General features: G+C 43.0%; 1 protein-coding gene across 2 annotated transcripts in view; it reads right to left on the reverse strand.

Moving 5' to 3' along the window:
* LARGE1 (LARGE xylosyl- and glucuronyltransferase 1) overlaps nt 1-22,486 on the reverse strand; it is a 578,937-nt gene that overhangs the window by 31,719 nt on the left and 524,732 nt on the right. For both annotated transcript variants that reach the window (XM_043967031.1, XM_043967032.1), the window contains exon 11: nt 2,289-2,452. In XM_043967031.1, the coding sequence (XP_043822966.1) occupies nt 2,289-2,452 (164 nt within the window). The remainder of the gene's footprint in view (nt 1-2,288; nt 2,453-22,486) is intronic.

Consider the following 22,486-nt stretch of genomic DNA (forward strand, 5'->3'; position numbering starts at 1 on the left):
GAGAGGGTGGGGGTGGGGAACTGGCCCAGGGAAACTTGAGATGCCCGGGATGCTCTCTTCCTGCTTCTCTTCCTTTTCACCAGTCAGAGAAAACATGATGCTGCCATTTCTGTATGAGGTAATGGTTTCCAAAGGACTTTCCTTCCAACAACCCTGTGAGACAAGGAATTCCGAGAAAGCCACCAAGCTGGAGAATATTTAAGGCAGGAGGGACGCTGGATCGCATGACCACAGATATGTACTTGGAAAGGTCCTTAGAGCCCATTCAACTTTACAGACCAGGAAACTGAGGCAAAGAGTGGTCAGCTCGCCCAGGGTCTCACAATTAGTAAGTGTCTGTGGCAGAATGTGAATCAAGATATTCCTGCCTCTAGTCCAGTGTCCAACAACAATATTTATATAGCACTTACTTTGTGTTAGACATTGTGCTAAGCAATTTCTAATTATTATCTCATTTGATCTTCAAAAGACTGGGCGCTATTATTATCCTCTCTTAAAGGATGAGGAAACTGAGGCAAACAGAAGTTAAGTGACTTGTCTAAGATCACACAGCTGGTGTCTGAGGTTAGATTTGAACTTAGGTCTTCCTGACTCCAGGCCCAGTACTTTATTAACTGTGTCATCTAGATGCCTAGTAACGATGATGATGATAAAAAACAATAATTTTAATAGATAGCACTTATATAGTGCTTTAAGGTTTGCAAAGAGCTTTACAAATATTACCTCACTGGATTCTCACAGTAAACTTGGAGAGTAGCTGCTATTATCTTACCTATCTTATAGAAAAGAGAACTGAAGCATAAATGGGTCAAGTGACTTGCCCAGGGTAGTCACACAGCTTTTAGTATCTGAGACTGAATTTGAACTCAGGTCTTCCTGACTCCAGTTCCAGGGCTTTAACCAATGCCCTACCTCTCTGCCTTATCCATTACAACATGCTATCTCTGAGCTCAATGGGGTTCATCTGGTTCAACTTCCTCATTTTACACATGACAAAAATCAGTTCTAGAGGAAAAAAACTGGCTTGCCCGGGACCACAGAGTGAGCAAGTAGAAACACATCTAAAACTGAAGTAATTTCACTCAGTTCTATGTTTGTTCCCTTTTGCCTTTCCTTTTTTAAAATATGGAAGACAAGGTTTTGGCTCATGGCGTGGCCAGAGTTATACAATTTGAACCCAGTTCCTTAGAACTCCAAGTGCAATGCTTTTAGTATACTATGTTTCTAAGGGATGGATAAACCATAGACCTTGCTGTATGGGAGCCTGTTTTCCTGATTGGCGAGTATCCCACTGCATCTACCTCACATGCCACTGTGTTTCATTTTACTTCCTCGCCATCTTCTTACTGTCATCTTGGTGCCCAGACCACTGAATCATTCCCTGCAGCACACTTAATACTTCCATCTTTAGAATCTACCCCCCACCTGCATGTACAGTTCTATCTGTTCAAGTTAACTCTAATTAGGCTTCTCTTGCTTCCCAGTCACCTTCTCACCTCTGACTTTACTGCCACACCCCTTTTGGCTTTATTCTCCTTGCCAGTTCTGAAACTATAATCAAATCAATACTATAATTGCTCCTCAAAAACATGTGTTGATCAACTTTTCTATGGCTTTGCTCACCATCCTCATAACTTTCCAAATACAAACACCCTTCCCTGGGCTACTGCTCCAACATATATGTTATCTTCCTGGCTTTTACCTTCCCCAGTAGAATAGCTCCTGGAGGAAAGGGATTGTCTTTGTTTTTGTATGTGCATTCCCAACCACTTGGCCCAGTGCTTGCCATAGATTGAGGGCTGAATAAATGCACGATGAAGAGTATTTAAGAAAATACACTTAAGTGCAGTTTAATTGCATGAAATAAATGTACTTAATAATGTCTGTCTGTCCGTCCATCCATCCATCCATCCATCCATCCATCCATCCATCCATCCATCCATCCATCCATCCATCCATCCATCCATCCATCCATTGTTGATCATGCCTGAATACCACAGTCACTCAAAGGTTACTCTACATTATACCTGTTTGTTCAAGTAAAGACTAACAGTTATATGACTTTGTGCATATTTAATATGTTTCATAGGGGCCACCGAGGCAAAGTCTCTTACTTTGCATATATAAATAACTGAGGACCCAAAGGTGTGCTGTTAATAAGGGAACTGGAAGACATTTGAACCCAAGTCCTCCAACTGAATCCAGTGTTCTTTCAACTGAGCCTCTGTCTCTTTCAGTTTGGGGTTAGGGAGGGGAGCTCTGGGTGAGTGGGAAAATTCCCTCCATACCTGTCCATGGAGAGCTGAGCCACAAGGGTGACATCTGTGTTGTCTGAGGTGGGTTCATATTCATAGTGCAGGAAGTAGAGGTGGGTGCGATGGACCGTGAAGCGTTCTCGACGAAACTCGTAGCACAGATCGTCCTCATCCAGCTCTGAAAGCTGCTTCTGGAGCTGCAAAAAACAAAAACAAAAACAAAAAACATGGGGAATTAAGTTTGGGGGCAACTGAAAGAACACATTGGGGCCCATGAGCCTGACAGCCATCTGCCACAGTGTTCCGTGAGCTTGCTTGCTGCCTGTTTTTGAAAGGCAGGAAAGAAATTATCCCCTTTATTGGCACTATCCCTTGCTTTGCAAAAAAGCAACTGGCATGTGGAGGTAGAGAGAGATGATGGGCTATTCATTCATTGGTTGATATGCTTTAGGCATCTTCTAGTCCAATACCCTTCTTTTATAGGTTGTAGAGGTTTGAGGTTAAGGGGGTGAGATGCAGGGACGCAGGATTTGAACCTGGGTCTTCTCATGCAAAATCTAAAATTTTCCCCACTAAGCTACTCTGGCCTATGTGGGAGATGAATGGAGATAAGGAAAACAGGGTGGAATTAGTTTCTGAAAATTATGGGGGTGATGCTAGAAAATTTAATTACAAACTCTTATTAAAAAAAAACCCTCCTTTTACTTAATATAGACCCAGCATTCCCCACTCTTATTTTCTTGCTTTGATTCATACCTTATGAAGTTGAGATTGATAAAGGAAATGTGGGATCATAAATTTAGAACTAGGGGGCAGCTAGGTAGTGTGGTGGATAAAGCAACAGACTTGGATTCAGGAGGACCGAAGTTCAAATTCAGCTTCAGACACTTGACACTTACTAGCTGTGTGACCCTGGGCAAGTCACTTAATCCTCATTGCCCCCAAAACCAACCAAACAACCCCCTCCTCACCTCCTCAAAACATCTTTTGTTTTTACATTCTACTGAGAAGAAATTCTCTCTCTCTCCAAGTATATGTATGTATATATTTATATATGTCCATTATTTTTATTTTTAAGGAGTGAGGACACTAAAACCTGGTGGGGAGTGGGGAGGGGGAGATCAAGAAAGGCCTTATATTGGAGGTGACATCTGAGCTGAGCTTTGAAGAACCTCAGATTTTCAAAAAAACTAAACTAAATAGGGAAGACATTCCAGGCATGGTCACAGCTTAGGCAAAGGAATGGTGGCAGGAGGTGTAATGACAGGAAAGGGAAAATGGGCTTGTTTTCCCAGAACACAGACTACATGTGTATATAGAGGAGAGGAAGTGCGTGGGAAAGGGAAGGACTGTGAAACAAGGATGGGAAAGTAGGCTGGAATATCTTTCATTCCTCCTTACTCTGCCATATTTCCAATCTTCCTTCAAGGCCCCTCTCCAGGAAACCTTCTCACAGTCCTGGGGATGAAAGTGCGTTTTCCATCCCTGAGCTCCTCAGAAGATCATAGAAGTGGAAGGGACTCAAGGGCCATATAGTCCAACACACTCCTCTTACAGATGAGGAAATTGAGGTGCAAAGAGAGGGGGTGACTTTACAGCATCACAGATTGACCTCAGATGAGGAAACAGAGGACTAAAGGAGGGGAAGTGACTCATCCAAGGTCACACAGGCAATAAATGTAAGAGTCAGGATGTGAACCCGGGTCCTCCAACTTCAAAACCAGCACACTTTCCACTGGGCAACACAGCTTGTATTTATCTAACATCATCATCATCATCATAATAATAATAATAATAATAATAATAATAATAATAATAATAATGAGGAGGAGGAGGAGGAACAGGAACCAGGCACTGTGCTAAGAGCTTTACAATTATTATTTCATTTAATCTTCACAAGAACCTTGGAGGTAGGTGCTATTATTATTAATTTAAAAATGAGGAAACTAAGGCAAACAGCAGTTAAATGATTTATCCACCGAGCTAGTAAGTCTCTGAAACCAGATTTGAGCTCAGATCTTCCTGACTGCAGGTCTAATGCTCTATGCATTGTGGCACCCCAAAGTGCTTGAATCACAGAATTTTTTTAATAAAAATATTTTATTATTTTCCAGTTACATGTAGAGATAGTTTTCAACATTTGTTTTTATAAGATTTTCAGTTGATCTTATCCTTCCCAGCCAATGAAACTGCTTCAGGGGAGGGGCTCTCCTTGTCAACCCATCAGGAATCAAGGGCTCTTGAACAAAGTAGTAACTCAATAAATATTTGTTGAAATAAACCAGAGCAAAACCAACAGAGGCAGGCACACAGTAGCCACTTCCAAAATATTTGTTGGATAAAACAGTGAATGAATGAGAGAATGAACGAATTAATGGATGAAACAAACCTGCAAAAGAAACTAAGAAACATACCAATGAGTGGATAACTTTGTATCACTTCTCTTCTTGCTAGTCTCTCTAATCCATGAGCTCTCTGCAGAGCTCTGGCCCCCAATGTTTTTTTTTTTTTTATTATTCTCCCTTTATTCTCATCTAATCGCCTCTGGGCTCAGAACCCCAGCAGTTTCTCTCTCCAGTGACCTGGTCTCATACTCTGAGCCAAAGGGAATAATGTACCCATGTGAGCCCTGCTTCCTGACCTAACTTTCCATATCACCATTCACAGCTCTACAATCCTGGATGCTTTTTCCTCAGGAAATACACATCGCCATAGAAAGAGATCTACATTTTCAGACAGAGATGATATATGGGTTTGTTTTATGTGATTATACTAATTCATTACAAGGCAAGATGTCAATTTTTCTTCTTTCTTGGGGAGGGGGAAATTTGGAGTCAAGTAGGAGGAAGTGAAAGTGATAATTAAAAACATTAAAAAAGAATCTCAATGAATCATTAAAAATAGAAGAGAGCAGAAGGAAGTTCAAAAGGGTATGCAGATAAGTGGAGCAATGTTGGAACTATCATGTTAAATTTGAATTATTTAAACATATACACACATATATCCACATCCTTCCCAAGCTACACACAGTAAGGGAAAACAAACAAGCTATATACAACAGATCAAAGATTCATATACAACCCACTTTTAAAACTTAAAAAAAAGACATAATTTACTAAACCTCTGTGACCTTGGGCAAATCAGTATCTTTTCTGGGTGTTAGCTTCCTCATTCCTCACCTTTTTTTTTTTTTTTTGTGGGGCAATGAGGGTTAAGTGACTTGCCCAGGGTCACATAGCTAGCAAAGGTCAAATGTCTGATGCCAGATTTGAACTCAGGTCCTCTTGAATCCAGGGCTGGTGCTTTATCCACTGTGCCACCTACCTCCCCCCCCCCAGCCCAGTTTCCTCATCTTAAAAAAGAAGGGATTGGGCCAGATCAATTCCAATATCCCTTCCAGAACTAAATCTATGATCATATAATATGATAATAATACATCCATTCTGTGTTGAACTTCTTTCTTCCACAAAGGTCCCTATTCTGCTTTTATTAATTTTAGATTTGGGATCAGATAATAGCCATGCAGATATTTTATTATATGTAAAAAGAAAATTTATTTTTTAAAAAAGTACCATTTACTATAATCTATGACCTTTAGCAAATCATTTAATATTTCTGGGCCTCAGTTTCCTCCTCTGTAAAAATGAAGGCAAAAAAAAAATGAAGGCATTGATGTAGATCATCTCTAATAGTTTTCAGCTCTAAATCTTTGACCCTACTGATCCCTACTGTTGGTGAAGTGAGCAAGCAGGCCAATGCTTAACTGGTAGACCTTGGTTTTCATATTGCCTTTGAATATGCTCAGTTATATAATCTTGGGCAGATACCTTTAGTTTTCAAAGCCTCAGTTTCTGCACCTGTCATTCAGACAAAAAGCATCTGTTAGACACCTACTATGAGCCAGGTTCATGCTAAATGCTGTAAAATTGAGATAATTATCCTTGTAGCAACTATGTTACTAGATCTTTACAAGATAAACAGAATGTAGGTGAAGAAAGTGAGATCCCTAGACACACGGACAGTCAACAAAAAAGGTGGGATTTAAACCCAGGGCCTCTGACAGGTATTAAAGTTTTACCATTTGTGGAGCAGAAAAAACAAATCTGACATGTAGAATCAGATTTCTTTTGTGTCTGTGACAGAAGTGAAAAATTACTGTAACAAGAAAATGGTTTGAACTTGTTTCTTCACACATCATAATTAGACAAATACAATCGAACACTGCAGACTGAAAAATTAAGTCAGGTAGTAACCAGAAATGTTGAACCCTGGGCTTCCTTATTATAAATGTATTCTTTTATTTTATCGATGAGGAAAATCAAACTGTGAAAATAAGTGACTTACCCAAGGTCACACAGATATTAAGTGTCAGAAAAAAAGGCAGCAGTGTATATGTGTGTATGAACAGACGCATATGTACTTTCCCCCCCTCTTCTCTTTCCTCAATTTCTCTATATGTAAATTATTTATATTCTAACAACCCCATGCTTTTCGGTATGCCCAGTAACAATGGAGAGAGAAAAGGACTTGGAGTCACAGGACCTGGATTCAAATCATGACTCCACTGCTTTGTGAACTCGGGCAAGTGACTCTACCTTACTGTGCCTCAGTCTCCTAATCTGCAAAATTAGGTAGTTGGACCAGATGAATTCTGAGGTCTCTTCTACCTCTGAAACGGTGATCCTGTGAATACTTCATGCTTCCTGTCACTCACCATCCTCATCCATTCCAAATAAGGCTTCCAGAATAGACTCCCTCCATCACCTTCTTCATAACACAGATCCTCTGAAGTTAAATTCTATACCTTTCCCATGAATGGCCTCTCCCTGCTTCTCTAAGGAAGGAGAGCCTAAATGTCATGGAATTGTGGAAAATACACTAGACTTCAGCCAACAGACCTGAGTTCAAATCCTATCCTACCACTTACTATCAATGGCTACTTGGGCAAGTTGCTTCACTCCTCTGAGAATCAGTTTTCCCATTTACAAAAGGAAGGGATCAGACTAGACATTCTTTAAGGTTCATTCCAGCTCTAACACTATGACCTATAATACTGAAATTCAGTAAAGAACAAACACAAAACCAAATGATCAACCAACTGTGGGGACCAATTTTCAACCAACCAATCAAGCACAGGCAGTGAAGTCACAGGATTCAGGGTGTAACCCCAGCCCTGATGATGACCACCTATGTCCCTTGGCAGGTCTTCTAGTTTTTCTGCATCTCATTTCCCTCCTCTATAAAACAAGGGTGTTTGATTAGATGGTCCCCTGAGGTCACTCCCACCTCCACATCTACCATCCAATGATCCTGAGGAACTGGGGCAAGACTTCAGGTTGAAAAAGATGGATTCTGTGCAACTTTCTTGGACTTGGGCCAAAAAGAAGGTGATAGACACTGAGCTTTTCACCCCACAAGTTCCAGAAGACTCCCCGCCTGGGAAAGTGGCACATAATTCAAGAATCTCTTTTGGTGCAAAGAGAGAAGAGGGCATTTGGGGACTGTATATTTTCAAGCTCTGAGGCTGGTTCCTTGGCCTACAGGGGAGCCTGAGCCTCCAAACCTTTCCCAAATCTCCCCAAGGAAATCAAAATGGGTTGTCTGGGCACCATAATCTCCTCTCCCAAGAGGAAATAGCCAATTTAGATTATCTTCCTTCCTTCGCCTGCGTATCTCCCCCTCCCCTCCCCCATGCAAAAGAGCAGAAGCAATTATGTACCATGTTACAGATTAAACATCTGCAAGATTCCTTGCAAAAGAACAAGCTTTTTCTGTTGTGTTGGGGAAGCATGCTGGCACAGAGATTTTTTTTTCCATGGGAAAAGGATGAAAAGAGGCCCGCGTGTTTGTATGTGAGCATGAAGGCATAGTGTAGACCTACTTAGGGAAAGGAGTCTTTCTGAGCTTGGATGGGGATGGGGGGGGCGACTACTAGAAGCTTGGATTAATGCCCATTTTGGGTATCACTTTCTTCTGGAAGCCTCTTAGGTAAAAGAGAACTCCCCTTTCTTGTATGTCTCGTGCGCTTCTATCTCCCCCATTGAACTCGTCGTGTTTTAAGATGTATCATATTTCGATGTACACACATCCTGTCTCCCCTCCTAGACTTGTAGCTTCTTCAGATAAGAGACTTTGTCATTCCTTCCCACCTTCACTGTCATCACTGCCGGGACAGCATCCTGGGAATCTGAGGTGGCCTCTCTGCCTCCAATCTTCCCTCTCTAATTCAGTCTCTATCTAGTAACTAAATTAATCTTCCTAAAAATCAAGTCAGTCAATCCAGCCCCAAGCATTTGCTTGGTGTCTACCATATTCCAAGAGCTGTACTAGAGGCTGGGATTACAAAAGCAAAACAACCCCTGCCCTCAAGAAACAGCCAGTCTTACTGGGAGAGGCACCAATCAAGCGTTAAGCACCTGTCATTCCATCAATCACTGAAAGGAAAAAAAAGTCTTTAGTTGGACTTTCACCCTGGTTAATGAGGCAAGACTCAGGAAAAAGAGAATTAAAAGGATTGTATTATAAGTTTATCAAGGCAGTAACAAGTTGATTAGCTGGTCACTGAAGATCAACCATGTCTTCAGTGAGGGGAAAGCTTTTATAGGTAACTAAGACAACTCAGATGGGATCAGCCTAGCAGAAGATGTTGGCCCCTTGTATCTCGACTCCTCCCCAAGGTAGCAAGAACATGACGATTTGCAGGTAGGGGCACGTGACAAAGAGCAGGGAATACAAAACGCTTCAGACTTGGTGTCTCCTTCTCCACCAGAGCCTCCCCCAACACTGATTGATAAACAGGGCCAGGAACAATGAGATACTGAGTCAACATAACTTTCAACACAGTCAATAAGCCTATGTTAAGCAACTGCTATGTGACGGGCACCAGTTATTGAGCTGAATTCTAGGGATACAAGTACAAAACTGAAACTATCCCTATTATAAGATAAAGGCAAAGAGAAAAGGGAAAAGAAAGGGAGGAAGTATTTATACAGCATCTATTATGTACCAGGTACAGTGTTAAGCAGTTAAACACACACACACACACACACACACACAAATATTATCTCAAATGTTTATATTGTAGAGTCTAATCATCTCCTTCTCCTGCCCAAGAACCACTGATAGGTCCCAGTTGTTCCTGGGAGAAAATACCTCAATCTGTCATTAACCCCCCCCCCAAAAAAAAACACCAAGGGGCAGCTAGGTAGCATAGTGGATAGAGCACTGGCCCTGGATTCAGGAGGAGCTGAGTTCAAATCTGACCTCAGACACTTGACACTTAACTAGCTGTGTGATCTTGGGCAAGTCACTTAACCCCAATTGCCTCACTAAAAAACAAACAAAACAAAAACCAAAAAACCTTTTAGTTGGAGCAAAACCAGCAAAACAACACACATGGTGACTACCAAAATGTAAATTTTAAAAACAAAATTATAAAAATGGAAAGAGTGAAAAAAGAAACTGAGTATTGTGCAATTATCATTACACAAAGAAGTCCCAAAGAAGAATTAAGGAAATGGATCTCCTAAGAGGTGGGAGACTATGAATATAGAAAACCGCCTAGGCAGACATATATGGTCAATGTATCACTCTGGTGCAAAGAACTGATTTTTTTCCTCTTTCTTTTTAAATCTTCATTAAATCTTCACCAGCACTGGAGACTTACATTTTCAGACAAAGACAATGCATGGATTTGTTTTGAAAGATTATACTAATTTATTACAAGTCAAGGCGTTTATGTGGCTTCTTTCTTGGGGAAAAGGGAGGATTAAACAATTTTGTTGTTTTTTGGTTGTTACAGTCATGTCTGACTCTCTGTAACCCCATTTTTTTTTTGCAAAGATATTGGAGAGGGTTGCCATTCCCTTCTCCAGCTCATTTAACAGAAGCAAACAGGGTGAAGTCACTTTGCCAAGGTCACACAGCTGGTAAATGTCTGAGGCTGGATTTTAACACAGGTCTTCCTGACTCCAGACCCAGTGCTCCATCCAATGAGCTGCCCCTGGATTAAACAATAGAAACCAACAAAACCCTCTGGTCTGGATCTGCTCTGGACTGATTTTACTTCCTCCTCCTTCATGTTCTCTACTTCCTGGTCAAGCTGGACTCTGCTATTCCCCGAACCCTCTTGTTTCTGCACTTTGTCCAGCTTCTCTGCTTTGCCTAGAGAATCCTCCTTTGTCCCTCACCTCTTAGAAGCCTTAGTTTTCCTTAAGATTCAACTCAGCTGCTGCATCTAATGGGAGCCTGTTCCTATTTTCCCTCATTGCTAGTGATCAGTTATCTTGCACTTACCTTTCTATTCATCTAAATGCTACATTCTGTCCCAGGAGAATTCGAAACTCCCTGAGAACGGAGATCATTTTTTTGTTCTGTGTTTGGTTTCTGGGCCTGTGGCTGCCGCTTGGTTAGTAGTAGTTGAATAGTATTATCACAGACTTAGAGGTGGAAGACACCCCAGAGGTCAGTTTATCCAAATCCTTCACTTTTATAGAGGAGGAAACTGAGCCCCAGAATTGCCCTGTTCAAAGTCACACAGGATGTAAGATCTTCTGAACAGAATTATTTCATTTTTGAAATTCAGCCCCCCCTCCCCCAACATGGTGCTTTATGTAGAGAAGAACCTTAGTAACTTTGAACACATGGAGGAGTGAGGAAAACAAGAGGTATTAGAAGATTCAGTAAAATGATGAGCCTGGGGATTCAAAGACAGCATTACGTTTTCTCTCATCAGGATTTCCATTCAAAAGAGACTTTTACATAACCAAGAAAAGGCTAAGATATCCAGTTGCCATTCCATTGGCCCACAGGATCACAAATTGAGAGCTGGAAGGGATTTCAGAGGCCAATTAGACCAACCACTTCATTTTACTGTGGACTGAACGGGGGACAAGAGGGGTTAATTGACTTACCTAGGTCACACAAGTAGGAAGCAGAAGAGTCGACACTCAACAATTAATTCCTGGGATTCTAAACTCTGCCTATTGTTCGAACGTGTCTAATGGCTGCTTCATTAGAGAGGCAAGAAGAATGCTTGACTTGGATTAAGGAAGGCTAGCCTTTGAATTCTAAATCAGAAATATACTGAGGAAATAACAATCTCACCCAGCCTCAGTTTTCTCTTCTTTAAAATGGGGATGAAAATAGTACTGACTTCACAAGGTATAGGATCACTGATTTAGAAGCTAGAAGGAATTTTAGACAACATCTAGTTCAACCCTCTCATTTTACCGAGGAAGAACCTGAGGCAAGGGGAGATCAAGTGATTTGCTCGAGGTTACCAAGCTAAGTAACTGGGGGAGGTGTCGACTTGTAACCAGAATTCTCACCCTAAACCCAGTTCACGTTTTTTTTTCTTGTGTGGCAATGAGGGTTAAGTGACTTGCCAGGGTCACATAGCTAATAAGTGTCAAATGTCTGAGGCTGGATTTGAACTCAGGTTCTCCTGAATTCAGGGCCGGTTCTTTATCCACTGTGCGCCCTAGCTGCCCTAATCCCACCCCCCCCCCCAATTTACTTTTGTGAGGATCAGGTGGATTAACATTTGGGTTCTCCATACCAGCATTTGTGAAATGAAGGTGCTGGAGAGAGATCATCAAAGGGCTCTTCCTGCTCTGAGAATTGTACATGTGGCATTTGGTCAACCTTAAAGTCCACTAGAAATGTGAAATAGTATTATTTTTATAGCTTACGCCCTCTCCCATTATCCCCACAAGTTCTCCAGTCTCAGGGCTAGGATGAAAAGCATGCCCTTCTACCTGGGCTAGCAGACATCTGAGGATGCCTATTCCAGGTCATTTGGCCAATGTGATCTCAAGAAGCTCTCTTCAAAGCTCTGTCCTTTTCTCCCTGGGTCCCAGCCATTTCTCTCGGAAGACCCCGGGGGCCTGAGGTGAGTGCTTCCATTAACCGTTTCTGAACGCTACATGACTCAGGGACAGCAGCGAGCTGAGGGCACATGATGCACAAGTGACAAAAACAAAAGACGGATTTCTCCTGAGATCCAATGCATTTGCTAAATTACTTCTTTGGGCAGCCAGCTGTGGCCCAAGGAGATTTCAACTCAGGGGGAAATGGCCTTCTAAGCAGTTTGTTTTCATTCCCTCCTCATCTTAAAGAGCTTGGCCTAGATTTACCCTGGGCTTTGCGATGGGCCTCAGAGCATTTGGTGCATCTTAACACCAAAGGGCTGATTTTCTCCTCCCTATCAGATGACAGTTAGTCTTCTAGACATGGAGTCAGGAAGTTCTGGGATCAAGTCTGGCTTCAGCTGTATGACCCTGGGCAAGTCAGTGGACCCCTTGGGGCCTCTGTTTAAATATATAAAATGAGCAGGTGAACATCGAGGATTGTTAAGGTCCCTTCTAGCTTTCAATCTATAAAGACTCAAGGCTCAGCTTCATGAAGTCTTTCCTGATTTCCTTCAGCTAGAGTTTTTGCTTCTTCATGTGATTTCATGATACCTTATATTCTTCCCTTTGCACTTGTTACACTCTAATTTGTATTGTTGTTTAGTCACTTTTCAGTGGTGTGCAATGCTTTGTGACCCCATTTGGAGTTTTCTTGGCAGAGATACTTGAATGGTTTGCTCTTTCCTTCTCCAGCTGATTTTACAGATGAGGAAATGGAGGCAGACAGGGTGAAGTGACTTGCCCAGGGTCACACAGGCAGTAAGTATCTGAGGCCATAGCTGAACTTAGGAAGGGGAGTCTTCCTCACTCCAGGCCCAGTGCTCTACCCACTGAACCACCTAGGCACCCAGATTTGTATTAGGATCATCTATTTACATCTTGAAGGGGCCTTTGAGGTTACCTTGTCCAATGTCCTTTTGTTGTTGTTGTTTTTGGTGAGGTAATTGGGGTTAAGTGACTTGCCCAGGATCACACAGCTAGTAAGTGTCAAGGGTCTGAGGCTGGATTTGGACTCAGGTCCTCCTGAATCCAGGGCCGGCACTTTATCTACTGCACCACCTAGCTGCCCCCCTTTTTTTTAATAAAAGAAGAAACTGAGGCTCCAAAGTTCAAGTAACTTGCCCCAATTCATTCATCCATTCATTAAATCAATCCGAAAAAGTCTCTATTAATCACTCACCATGTGTCAAGCATTAAATGCTGGGAATTCAGAGAAAGGTAAAAATGATTCTTTTTCTTAAGAGGCTCATACTGAAACCGTGAAATAAACAGATAGAGGTGACCAAGCTGGTCAGAAGCAGAGCCAGTGAGCGTGTCACCAGCGATTCACTCTCTCCCGTTTCTGCTGTCATTATAAAGTGCCTTGCAGTTCCAGTTCATTGTGGGGATGAGGGAGGGCAGGAGTGCCCAAGTGTCATTAACCCTCCAGACCTTTCAGGGCCTGCAAAGCACTTAGAGGTTTCATGAAAACATTTTGTTCTTTGGATTTCAATCAGTGTTTGGCATCATCGGTCAGCTCTGAGTGCCCTGGATGGTTTGTTCAGTGGCTGAATGAAGACTGTTCACGGTCTGTCAATCAACAAACATTTATTAAGCACTTACCATTTTCCAGGCCTTGTGCTAAGTGCTGGGGATACAACGAAAAGGCAAAAACTATGCCTGTCCTCAAGAAGCTTACATTTTAATGGGGGAGACAACATGTATATAATTAAGTACATAGAGGCATTCAATTATTCAATGGGCAAATATTTGGAGAAGGAAATGACAAGCTGTTTTGTCAAAGAAACCTCAAAATGGGGTCATGAGGGGCAGCTAGGTGGCACAGTGGATAGAGTACCGGCCCTGGATTCAGGAGGACCTGAGTTCAAATCTGGCCTCAGACACTTTACACACTTACTAGCTGTGTGACCCTGGGCAAGTCACTTAACCCCAATTGCCTCACCAAAAAAAAAAATGGGGTCATGAAGAGTCAGACATGACTAGATATGACTAACTGACAAAACAACAACTATTTGTTGAGCACCTACTATGTGCTGTATAAGCATATGAAAGAAATACATACCTAACACCTCTACTATTCTGTAAGTTTCCTGAAAGTAGAGATTGCTTCTTGTTGATCCTTTTATCTCCCTCTACCATTAAAATCTTAGCCCCCATGGCTCCTTTTGCCATGGAAATGACCCTGGTTTTTTGAAAGACTGTAGGTAGAGAATAAATACCAACCGAGGCTGCATGACATGCTGGATACACGGCACTGGGCTTGAAATAGGGAAGACTTGAGTTCAAATACTGTCTCAAATACTTGCCAATTGTGTGACCCTGGACAAGTCATTTTTACAAGGAAGGTTGAGCTTGACCTCCAAAGTCCCTTTATCCTCTTAGGTCCTAGTAAGGTAGAATTACTCTGAGTCCAGTCTAGTGACATGCAGTTCCCTGGATTCTGAGCTGTACTTGTCACCTCTGTGAGTGTCCCCAAGCTGTCTCTCCTACCTGAAATGCACACCCTCTCACCTTCCCTCATAGCTCAGCCCAGATGCAACCTGTTACAGGAAGTCTTGCTCATTCGTTACCACTGCAGCATAAGGAAGAAGAACCACCACCCCCATCCCCAGCACAGTCCACAACACATCTTAAGCACTTAGTGAATCTTTGTTGAGTGAGTGATTGATGAATGAATGAATGAGTGAGTGAAAAACTAGATACATGAAGGCTGGGGAGTGGGATCTTCACAGTCTTGTCCTGAAAGTTTTGAGGCATTTGAGGACGAGCAGCACAAGATAAATGGTCTCCCTTTCCTCTACTAACTTGCTCAGTCATGTTTTTCTGGCTCTCCATTTCAGGAACCAGGGAATCTCGGGCTTTGCATAATCAAGCCATCCATAGCCTCTGAAGTGAGGCATGCCCTGGGGCTGCATTCCTCCTCTTTCTTTGCCCTGTGGTATCCAGGCTCAGAATGTTAGTGGGTATGATGCCAATGCCTTACATTTCTATGGGGTTTCACTTTTGGAGAAAACACTTTCCCTTTCCAATGGGATTCTATGATCCACCACATTCTATAATCTCTTTGGAGCAGGCTTCCTCTCCCCCACCAGAGAAAATAAGCCTTGCACAGGCAGATGCAGTTGTGCTGTTATGCATGCCTTTTGAATTGAATGGAGAAATTCAAGAATTCAGTAAATATTTATTGAAGGACTCCCTTGAACAGCACAAGAGACTAAAGAATAGAGACCTTAGAGGCAAGAAGACTAGTCTTGTTCTAGTCCTGACTCTCTAATTTAGGCTAGTTGTGTGATTCTGAGCTCAGGGACAGTGTACCAAGCAGTGCTCGAAGCTTTTTAAGTTAGAGAGTCGGTGCACACCTGCATAGGGGCAGCTGCGTGGGGCAGTGGGTAGAGAGCTGGCCTTGCAGTCAAGAGGACCTGAGTTCAGATCTGACCTCAGATACTTAAGTTGTGTGACCCTGGACAAGTCACTTAACCCCACTTGCCTTAAACATCTGGAGCCATCTCCAGTTGTCCTGATATATCTTGCCACTGGAACCAGATGGCTCTGGAAGAGAGAGTAAGGCTGGTGACCTTGTATAGCCCTCCCTCAGTTAAATCCAATATGGTGCAAGTTATGCTATCACCCTGATGTCATCGTCCTCTTTGAGAATGAAGGACAAACAACAACAATGACCTGCACAAGTGAAGGGGGCTTCCCCACTGGGAGTTCTCTATACCAATGAAATCACAAATCCCATGGGGAAAAAACTAATGTTTGTAAGGCACTGGGGATACAGGGACAAAAAAGGAAAACCAGTCCTTGTCTTCAGGGAGCTTACATTCGCCTGAAATGAAAACACCCCGAATACAATGACATGGAGGAGACCTGGATTCAGGTACCCTTCCCCACCAATGGAGGTATAGAATGAGAAAGCCTGGAATACCTATCACACTAGCAGAGGCTAGGTGACCACTTGTTAGAGTGGGCTGTGGGTGAGTCCAGATGGTGCTGAGCTACCTCCCAACTCTAAAATTCTATCATTCTCTGACTTCTTTCCTATCTCTTCATCCTTTTCTGTTTCTCTTTCCTTCTTTCATCCTCTCCCTCCCACTTTCCTTCCCCTTCTCTCTTCTCTCCTTCCCTTCCCCTCCCTCTCTCCCCTTTGTCTTTCCTTTCCCCCTTTCTCTCCCTCCTTCTCTCTCTTTCCATTTTCCTTTCCCTTCTCTCTTCTCTCATTTCCATATCCTGTCCATCTGCCTTCCTGTCTGTCTGTCTGTCTGTCTGTCTGTCTGTCTGTCTCCTACTTTCCCTCCCCTTCTCTTCTTCCCTTCCCTCCCTTCTCTTCCATTCTCTCTTTCCTGCCTTCCTTCCTTCTCTATCTTTCCCTCTCCATTGGCACAAACTGTTATTCACCAAGGTGAGTGACTGTTGAGGATCTACGCTCTCTTTCCTGTCGTATTTAAACCAAGCCATGGTAAGTACGTATGAAGACATGAGGAGCTCTCTTTCCCATGACCTGGGTGGATGCAAAGTGCACAAATAGCTGCTGACATATTGCTCTCACCCAAGAATTTTAATGAATTCAGGTTTTTCTATGGTGTTACTCTGGGATCCAGCTGTTTCCACAGCGCCATCTGTTCCTCGCAGTGTCTTGCCAAGCGGCACAATGGAAGGTTTAGAGAATCAGTTTATATGTGTCTTATTTTTAACTTCTAATTGAACCATGGTTGCTGTTTTTGTCTTTTCCTTTCAATGGGTCTAATGTAGGGGGGATGCGGCTGCCCAGTTATCTCAGCAGAGAAGAGGAATGACAACTTGGAACATTTCTTCATAACAGAGCCCGGGCAAAGAGCCCAAATTCTTGGGGTCTAAGGAAATGACAGGGCCGCATGATAATGGCTTCTGAACTCCAATGGGACACAGAGGTGCCAGGGCATAGGGATTTTAGAGACCATGTGGTCCCAGCCTGTTATTTTATAGGGTAATAAATTGAAATTCATAAAGGTCAGGAGACTTGCCCAGGGATAGTGGGTCACAGAGCCTGGAGCTGAAGCCAGCCAACTAAGTCCTCTACACTGCAAAGGAGAGAACAAGCTACCCACCATCTACTACAGTCAGTGAAACTGAATGGCACAAATGTTGGAAGGATAGCTCACACATTAGATCACAGAGTTAGGATCAAAAAGACTCCGACAGGCTAGCACATCCAGCTGAAGCTAATGAGACTCAGTTTAATAGGGATAAACATCAAGTCTTCCACTTGGCTTCAACAAATCGGCTTCACAGATGGAAGATGGGGGAGGTGTGGCTAGTCAGGTCCCTTGAAAGAGACCTAAGATTTTAGTCAAGTACAGGCATCACCCTATGGAGAACAAGAATGTTCATGCCACTGGATTAAGAGCAGAGGACCCAGGACCAGGGAGTCCAAGGTCCTCTGGTGCTCTGCACTGTTCAGACCACATCTAGGATATCTTATTTACTATCTCTGTCTCTCTCTCTTTTTTGCAGGGCAATGAGGGTTAAGTGACTTGCCCAGGGTCACACAGCTAGTAAGTGTCAAGTGTCTGAGGCCAGATTTGAACTCAGGTCCTCCTGAATCCAGGGCCGGTGCTCTATCCACCGCCCTATCTGGCTGCCCTATCCTATTTCCTCTTGGGGCTATGGTTTAGGGAGGCCACTGACACACTTGAGAAGTCTGGAGGATAGTCAGATGGGCCCAAGGCCATAATGGGATCAATGAAAGGTGACCTTGGGCAAGTCACTTAACTTCCTTTGGCCTCGGTTTTTTCATTTGTACAATGATGACATTGTATTGGGTGACTTCTAAGGTCTTTTCTGCCTCAGGATCTATGACCCTCTGATTCTATGTCACTTCACTTTCACAGGCCTTAGTTTCCCTTCCTGGAAAATAAGTGGGATGCAAAAATTTTAAAAATTACAAATAAAAATTACAAAAAACTTAAATAAAGAAAATAAGGAGACTGGACTAGATGACCTCAGAGGTTCCTTTCAGATTGCTGTATTTAATGAACTGGGGATTTATTTATTTATTTTTGGTGAGGCAATTGGCGTTAAGTGACTTGCCCAGGGTCACACAGCTAGTAACTGTTATGTGTCTGAGGCCGGATTTGAACTCAGGTCCTCCTGAATCCAGGGCCAGTGCTCTATCTACTGCGCCACCTAGCTGCCCAAAGCTGGGGATTTTTTTTACAGGCAGAAGAAAAGATTGAGGAGGGACTTTATATCCCCTCCCCATCCCCAAGCATTTGTCAAAGTTGTCATATAGATGAGGGATTTGACTCATTCGATCTGGTGTCAGAGGTTAGAACTAGGAGCTCCCAGGAGGACCGAGGTGGCTTGAAGGGAGGTAAATTCAAGTTTAAAATAAGGAAGAGTGTTCTAGCAGTTTTAAATCATCCAAGAGATCAGGCTGCCTTGGGAAGCAATGGATCCCTCCTGACCAGAAGTCTAGCCTGAGCCTGGATTGTATTGTAATGGGATTCTGGCTCAGGTCTAGGGGCTGTTAGATAGTTGGAGAAGCCCCCTCCCACTCTGACTGCGGGAGTCAGCAATAGGTCATGGGGAACCAAAGACAGCATGAAAGCCAATCAATCTCGCTGCTGAGCTGATATTGTGGTGGCTGTTTTGTCCTTCATACTCAAAGAGGACCATGACATCGGGGTGATGTCATGACTTGCACTGAATTGGATTTAAGTGAGGGAGGGCTGTGCGAGGTCACCAGCCCCACTCTCTCGTCTCGAGCCATCTGGGTCCAGTGGCAAGATAGAGATCAGGATGACTAGAGATGGCCCCAGATGTTTAAGGCAATTGGGGTTAAGCGACTTGCCCAAGGTGACATCTTTTTTTATAATTCATTTGGTCATCTTTTGCTTTGGTATCACCTTGATTTTCCAATATACCTCTCTCTCTCTCTCTCTCTCTCTCTCTCTCTCTCTCTCTCTCTCTCTCTCTCTCTCTCTCTCACACACCCACACCCACACACACATTCTCCCACCCAGGGAGCCATCTCTTTCAAGAAAGAGTAAAAAAAAATGACCGTAGTGGAAAAGCACAGTTCAAAAACCAAGCAGCATCAGTCTAGTTCCCTAACAGTCCTCCACCTGTGCAAAAAAGGAAAAAACATACAGAACCCAGGAGTGGACTTAGAGTTGGAGATTTCAGAGTATCTTGCAGAGGGGTCATGGTTGAAGTTGTGGGATGGATGGGGACACTGAGGAAGAGCACATAGGGAGAGATACCCAAGCTCAGCATCGCAGAATGAAAGGGTTGGAAGGTGCTCAGAGGGTAACCAGTCCGAATGTCAGTCCATTCCACTTTTGGTTTGCACTCACTGTTAGGAGGGGAGCTGGGTGACACCATAGTGCACAGAACCCAGGGCCTGAAGTCAGGAAGACTCTTCTTCCTGAGTTCCAATCTGACCTTGGACACTTACTAACTGTGTGACCCTGGGCAAGTCACTTAACCCTGTATGTCTCAATTTCTGTAAAATGAGCTGGAGAGGGAGATGACAAACCACTCCAATATCTTTGCCAAGAAAACCCCAAATAGTTCACAAAGAGTCAGAATGACTGAACAATAACAACATTGTTAGGAAACATTTTCTGGACACCAAACCAATATCTATCTCTAGAACACTTCCTATTGTTCCTGATTCTGCTTTCTGGGGTTGCATAAACTCACTCAATTCTTCACCAAGGAGGCAGCTGTCATGACTTGCTTTATGTATCTTCTCATCTTCAAGCTAAACATCTGCAGGTCTGTTATCCAATCCTCATGTGTCATGAGCTCAAGGTTACTGAACTGAGAGGACTGGGGTTAAATTCGGGTTCTGTTACTAGCTGGGCAACCTTGGGTATATGATGTTCCTTCTCTGGCCCTTACTTTCCTCATCTATAAAAATGAGGGAGTTGGGTTTGAGAAGCTCTACATTCCCTTTTGGCTCTCTATTATTCAATGACCATCGTTGTTACCCTGACCCAGAGAGTCTCAAACTTACTCAAATCCTGCCTCAAATGTGGGGACCAGAAGGCCATTTTGGGCTATTGCTTCAATGAGGCCCTCTGCTTTTGAACCCCCAGAGCTAATGCCTGGGTATGTCTCTGAAGACCCTGATGCTGAGAAGAGGCTTTTCAATCTTTGCTCTTTGCCCAAAAGTTAAGCATGTCAGTTTCATAAGCTAAAAGCCCAATTTCATATGACCCAGTTTTTGGCAAAAGACCACTTTCTATCACACTATGAGTCTCTTAATTGGCAGGAAATCTACCAGGGACAAGAGAAGCTGTAGCAAATGGGACATCTTCTAAACACACCGTTGATGGATCTTCAACTGCCTCCACAGATAGCTCCCTTCAGTGAAATTTCTGGAAAGAATCGTTAATGAAAACTGAACTACAAATCAGAAATCGGGGATTATTATTGGATCAGTCACGCATTTTGGTTTTGATGAAAATTTGCTGTCTTTAAAAAAAAAAACAAAACTCAAAACCAACAACTACACATTCAACCTGACTAGGATCGGCACACTGCTTGATGAAAGGAGATCAAAGAATGGCAGAAGCCATCTGATCCAGACCCCCCCTGCACCCCCCCCCACATACTTCCTAGTTCCTGCCTGCCCTTAAGACTCCAGTAGTAGAAGGAAGAGGAAGCACAAATTCCTCCATCTGTACTGCTTCTGGGGATCACAAAGAAATGAAAAGTCCAGGAGGGTCCCTTACTGAACCATATGCATAAACATGCAGAATTCCAAATTTGGGAGTGGCTCCGCGGATAAGGAAAGGGCTGGGCTTGGAGTCAGGAAGATATGAGTTCAAGTCCAGCGTCAGGTACTTGCTACCTCTGGGATCCAGAGTAAGTCACTTAGCCATCATCTAACTTAGTTTCCTCAACTATAAATGGGTATAACACCCATCCCTAAGAGATTGTTGTGAGGGTGAAGTGAGATCATATCTATATCTATCTATATATAGACAGATATAGATAGAGATAGATAGAGATAGAGATAGATAGAGATAGAGATAGATAGAGATAGATATAGAGATAGAGATAGATATAAGAGATAGATAGAGATAGATATGAGTTTATATACACACACACGGATACATATGTGTAAATATACACACATGTATATAATCATATATGCATATGTGTTATACCGAAATATGCATACGTTATCTCATTTGAGCCTCACAAGTGGCAGAGCTAAACCTGAGTACCTGGATTACCAGAACTGGGCTCTTTTCTCTTCTCACACCTAGATTCCTATCTTCTTTCCCATGTTGCATGTCTTTAAAAGACAGGGATCTCTAAAAACCTGGGAGTAGATGATTGTCTGTCTGTCTATCCTTCCATCCATCTATCCACCCATCTAATTTCTGTATATATACACATGTATACACACATAAATACATACATGTCTACATATACTATGTATATAGACCTAGATTCTTGTCTCAGTTTCAACTCCAACTCATTCTCTGACCTTGAGAAAATCATCTCACCCTTCTGAGTCTTGATATCCCCATCTGTAAAATGTGGGAGTCTTCTGCTCATACATTTAGAGATGGAATAATAATTATAACAACAGCAACAAAAGCAATAATGTAGCATTGAAAGGTTTGCAAAGTGCTTTACATATTTACTGGGTAGCTGGACAGAATGGATAGAGCTCCAGGCCTGAAATTAGGAAGACCTGAGTTCAAATCCAGCCTCAGACACTTACTAGCTGGGTGACCCTGGGCAAATCACTTAACCCCATTAGCTATCCATTCTAAATGTATGAGCAGAAGGTTCCCACATTTTACAGATGGGGACATCAGGGCTCAGAGGGGTGAGATGATTTTCTCAAGGTCACAGAATGAGTTGGTGTTGAAACTGGGACAAGAATCTAGGTCTCCTGAGTCCCTCCAAGGACTTTTCCATTCACTATTTAGGAATAAAAGGAAGAAATATGGGACTAATGAAGGACCTCCACCATCAGTAATTTTCCTTCATTCCCAAGTCCATGAAAGAAGGAGCTGCGTGAGCAGCTGCCCCTCCCCGCCGTGCACATGCACCACTTTGCCTCCAGAGCCCTGTAAGCTGTGGCCCTAATTGTCTTTCTCTGACAATCGCCACCATCTGTGCAGTTGTCGCCGCCTAATGACTTCTTCCCGCAAGCTGGGCGCATCCGGGGTTGGGCTGCTTCCAAGATGCTGCCCTTTTCCCTCAGCTTGTGCAGCCAGATGACACCTGACACCCTGCAAAGGACCAGGTGGCTCACCTCCTGAGGAGACACTATCCCGTGAAGGTGATGTTTTACAAACACCATCTCTG

The sequence above is a fragment of the Dromiciops gliroides genome, chromosome 5, assembly GCF_019393635.1.
Source record: "Dromiciops gliroides isolate mDroGli1 chromosome 5, mDroGli1.pri, whole genome shotgun sequence".
NCBI classification, from domain to species: domain Eukaryota; kingdom Metazoa; phylum Chordata; class Mammalia; order Microbiotheria; family Microbiotheriidae; genus Dromiciops; species Dromiciops gliroides.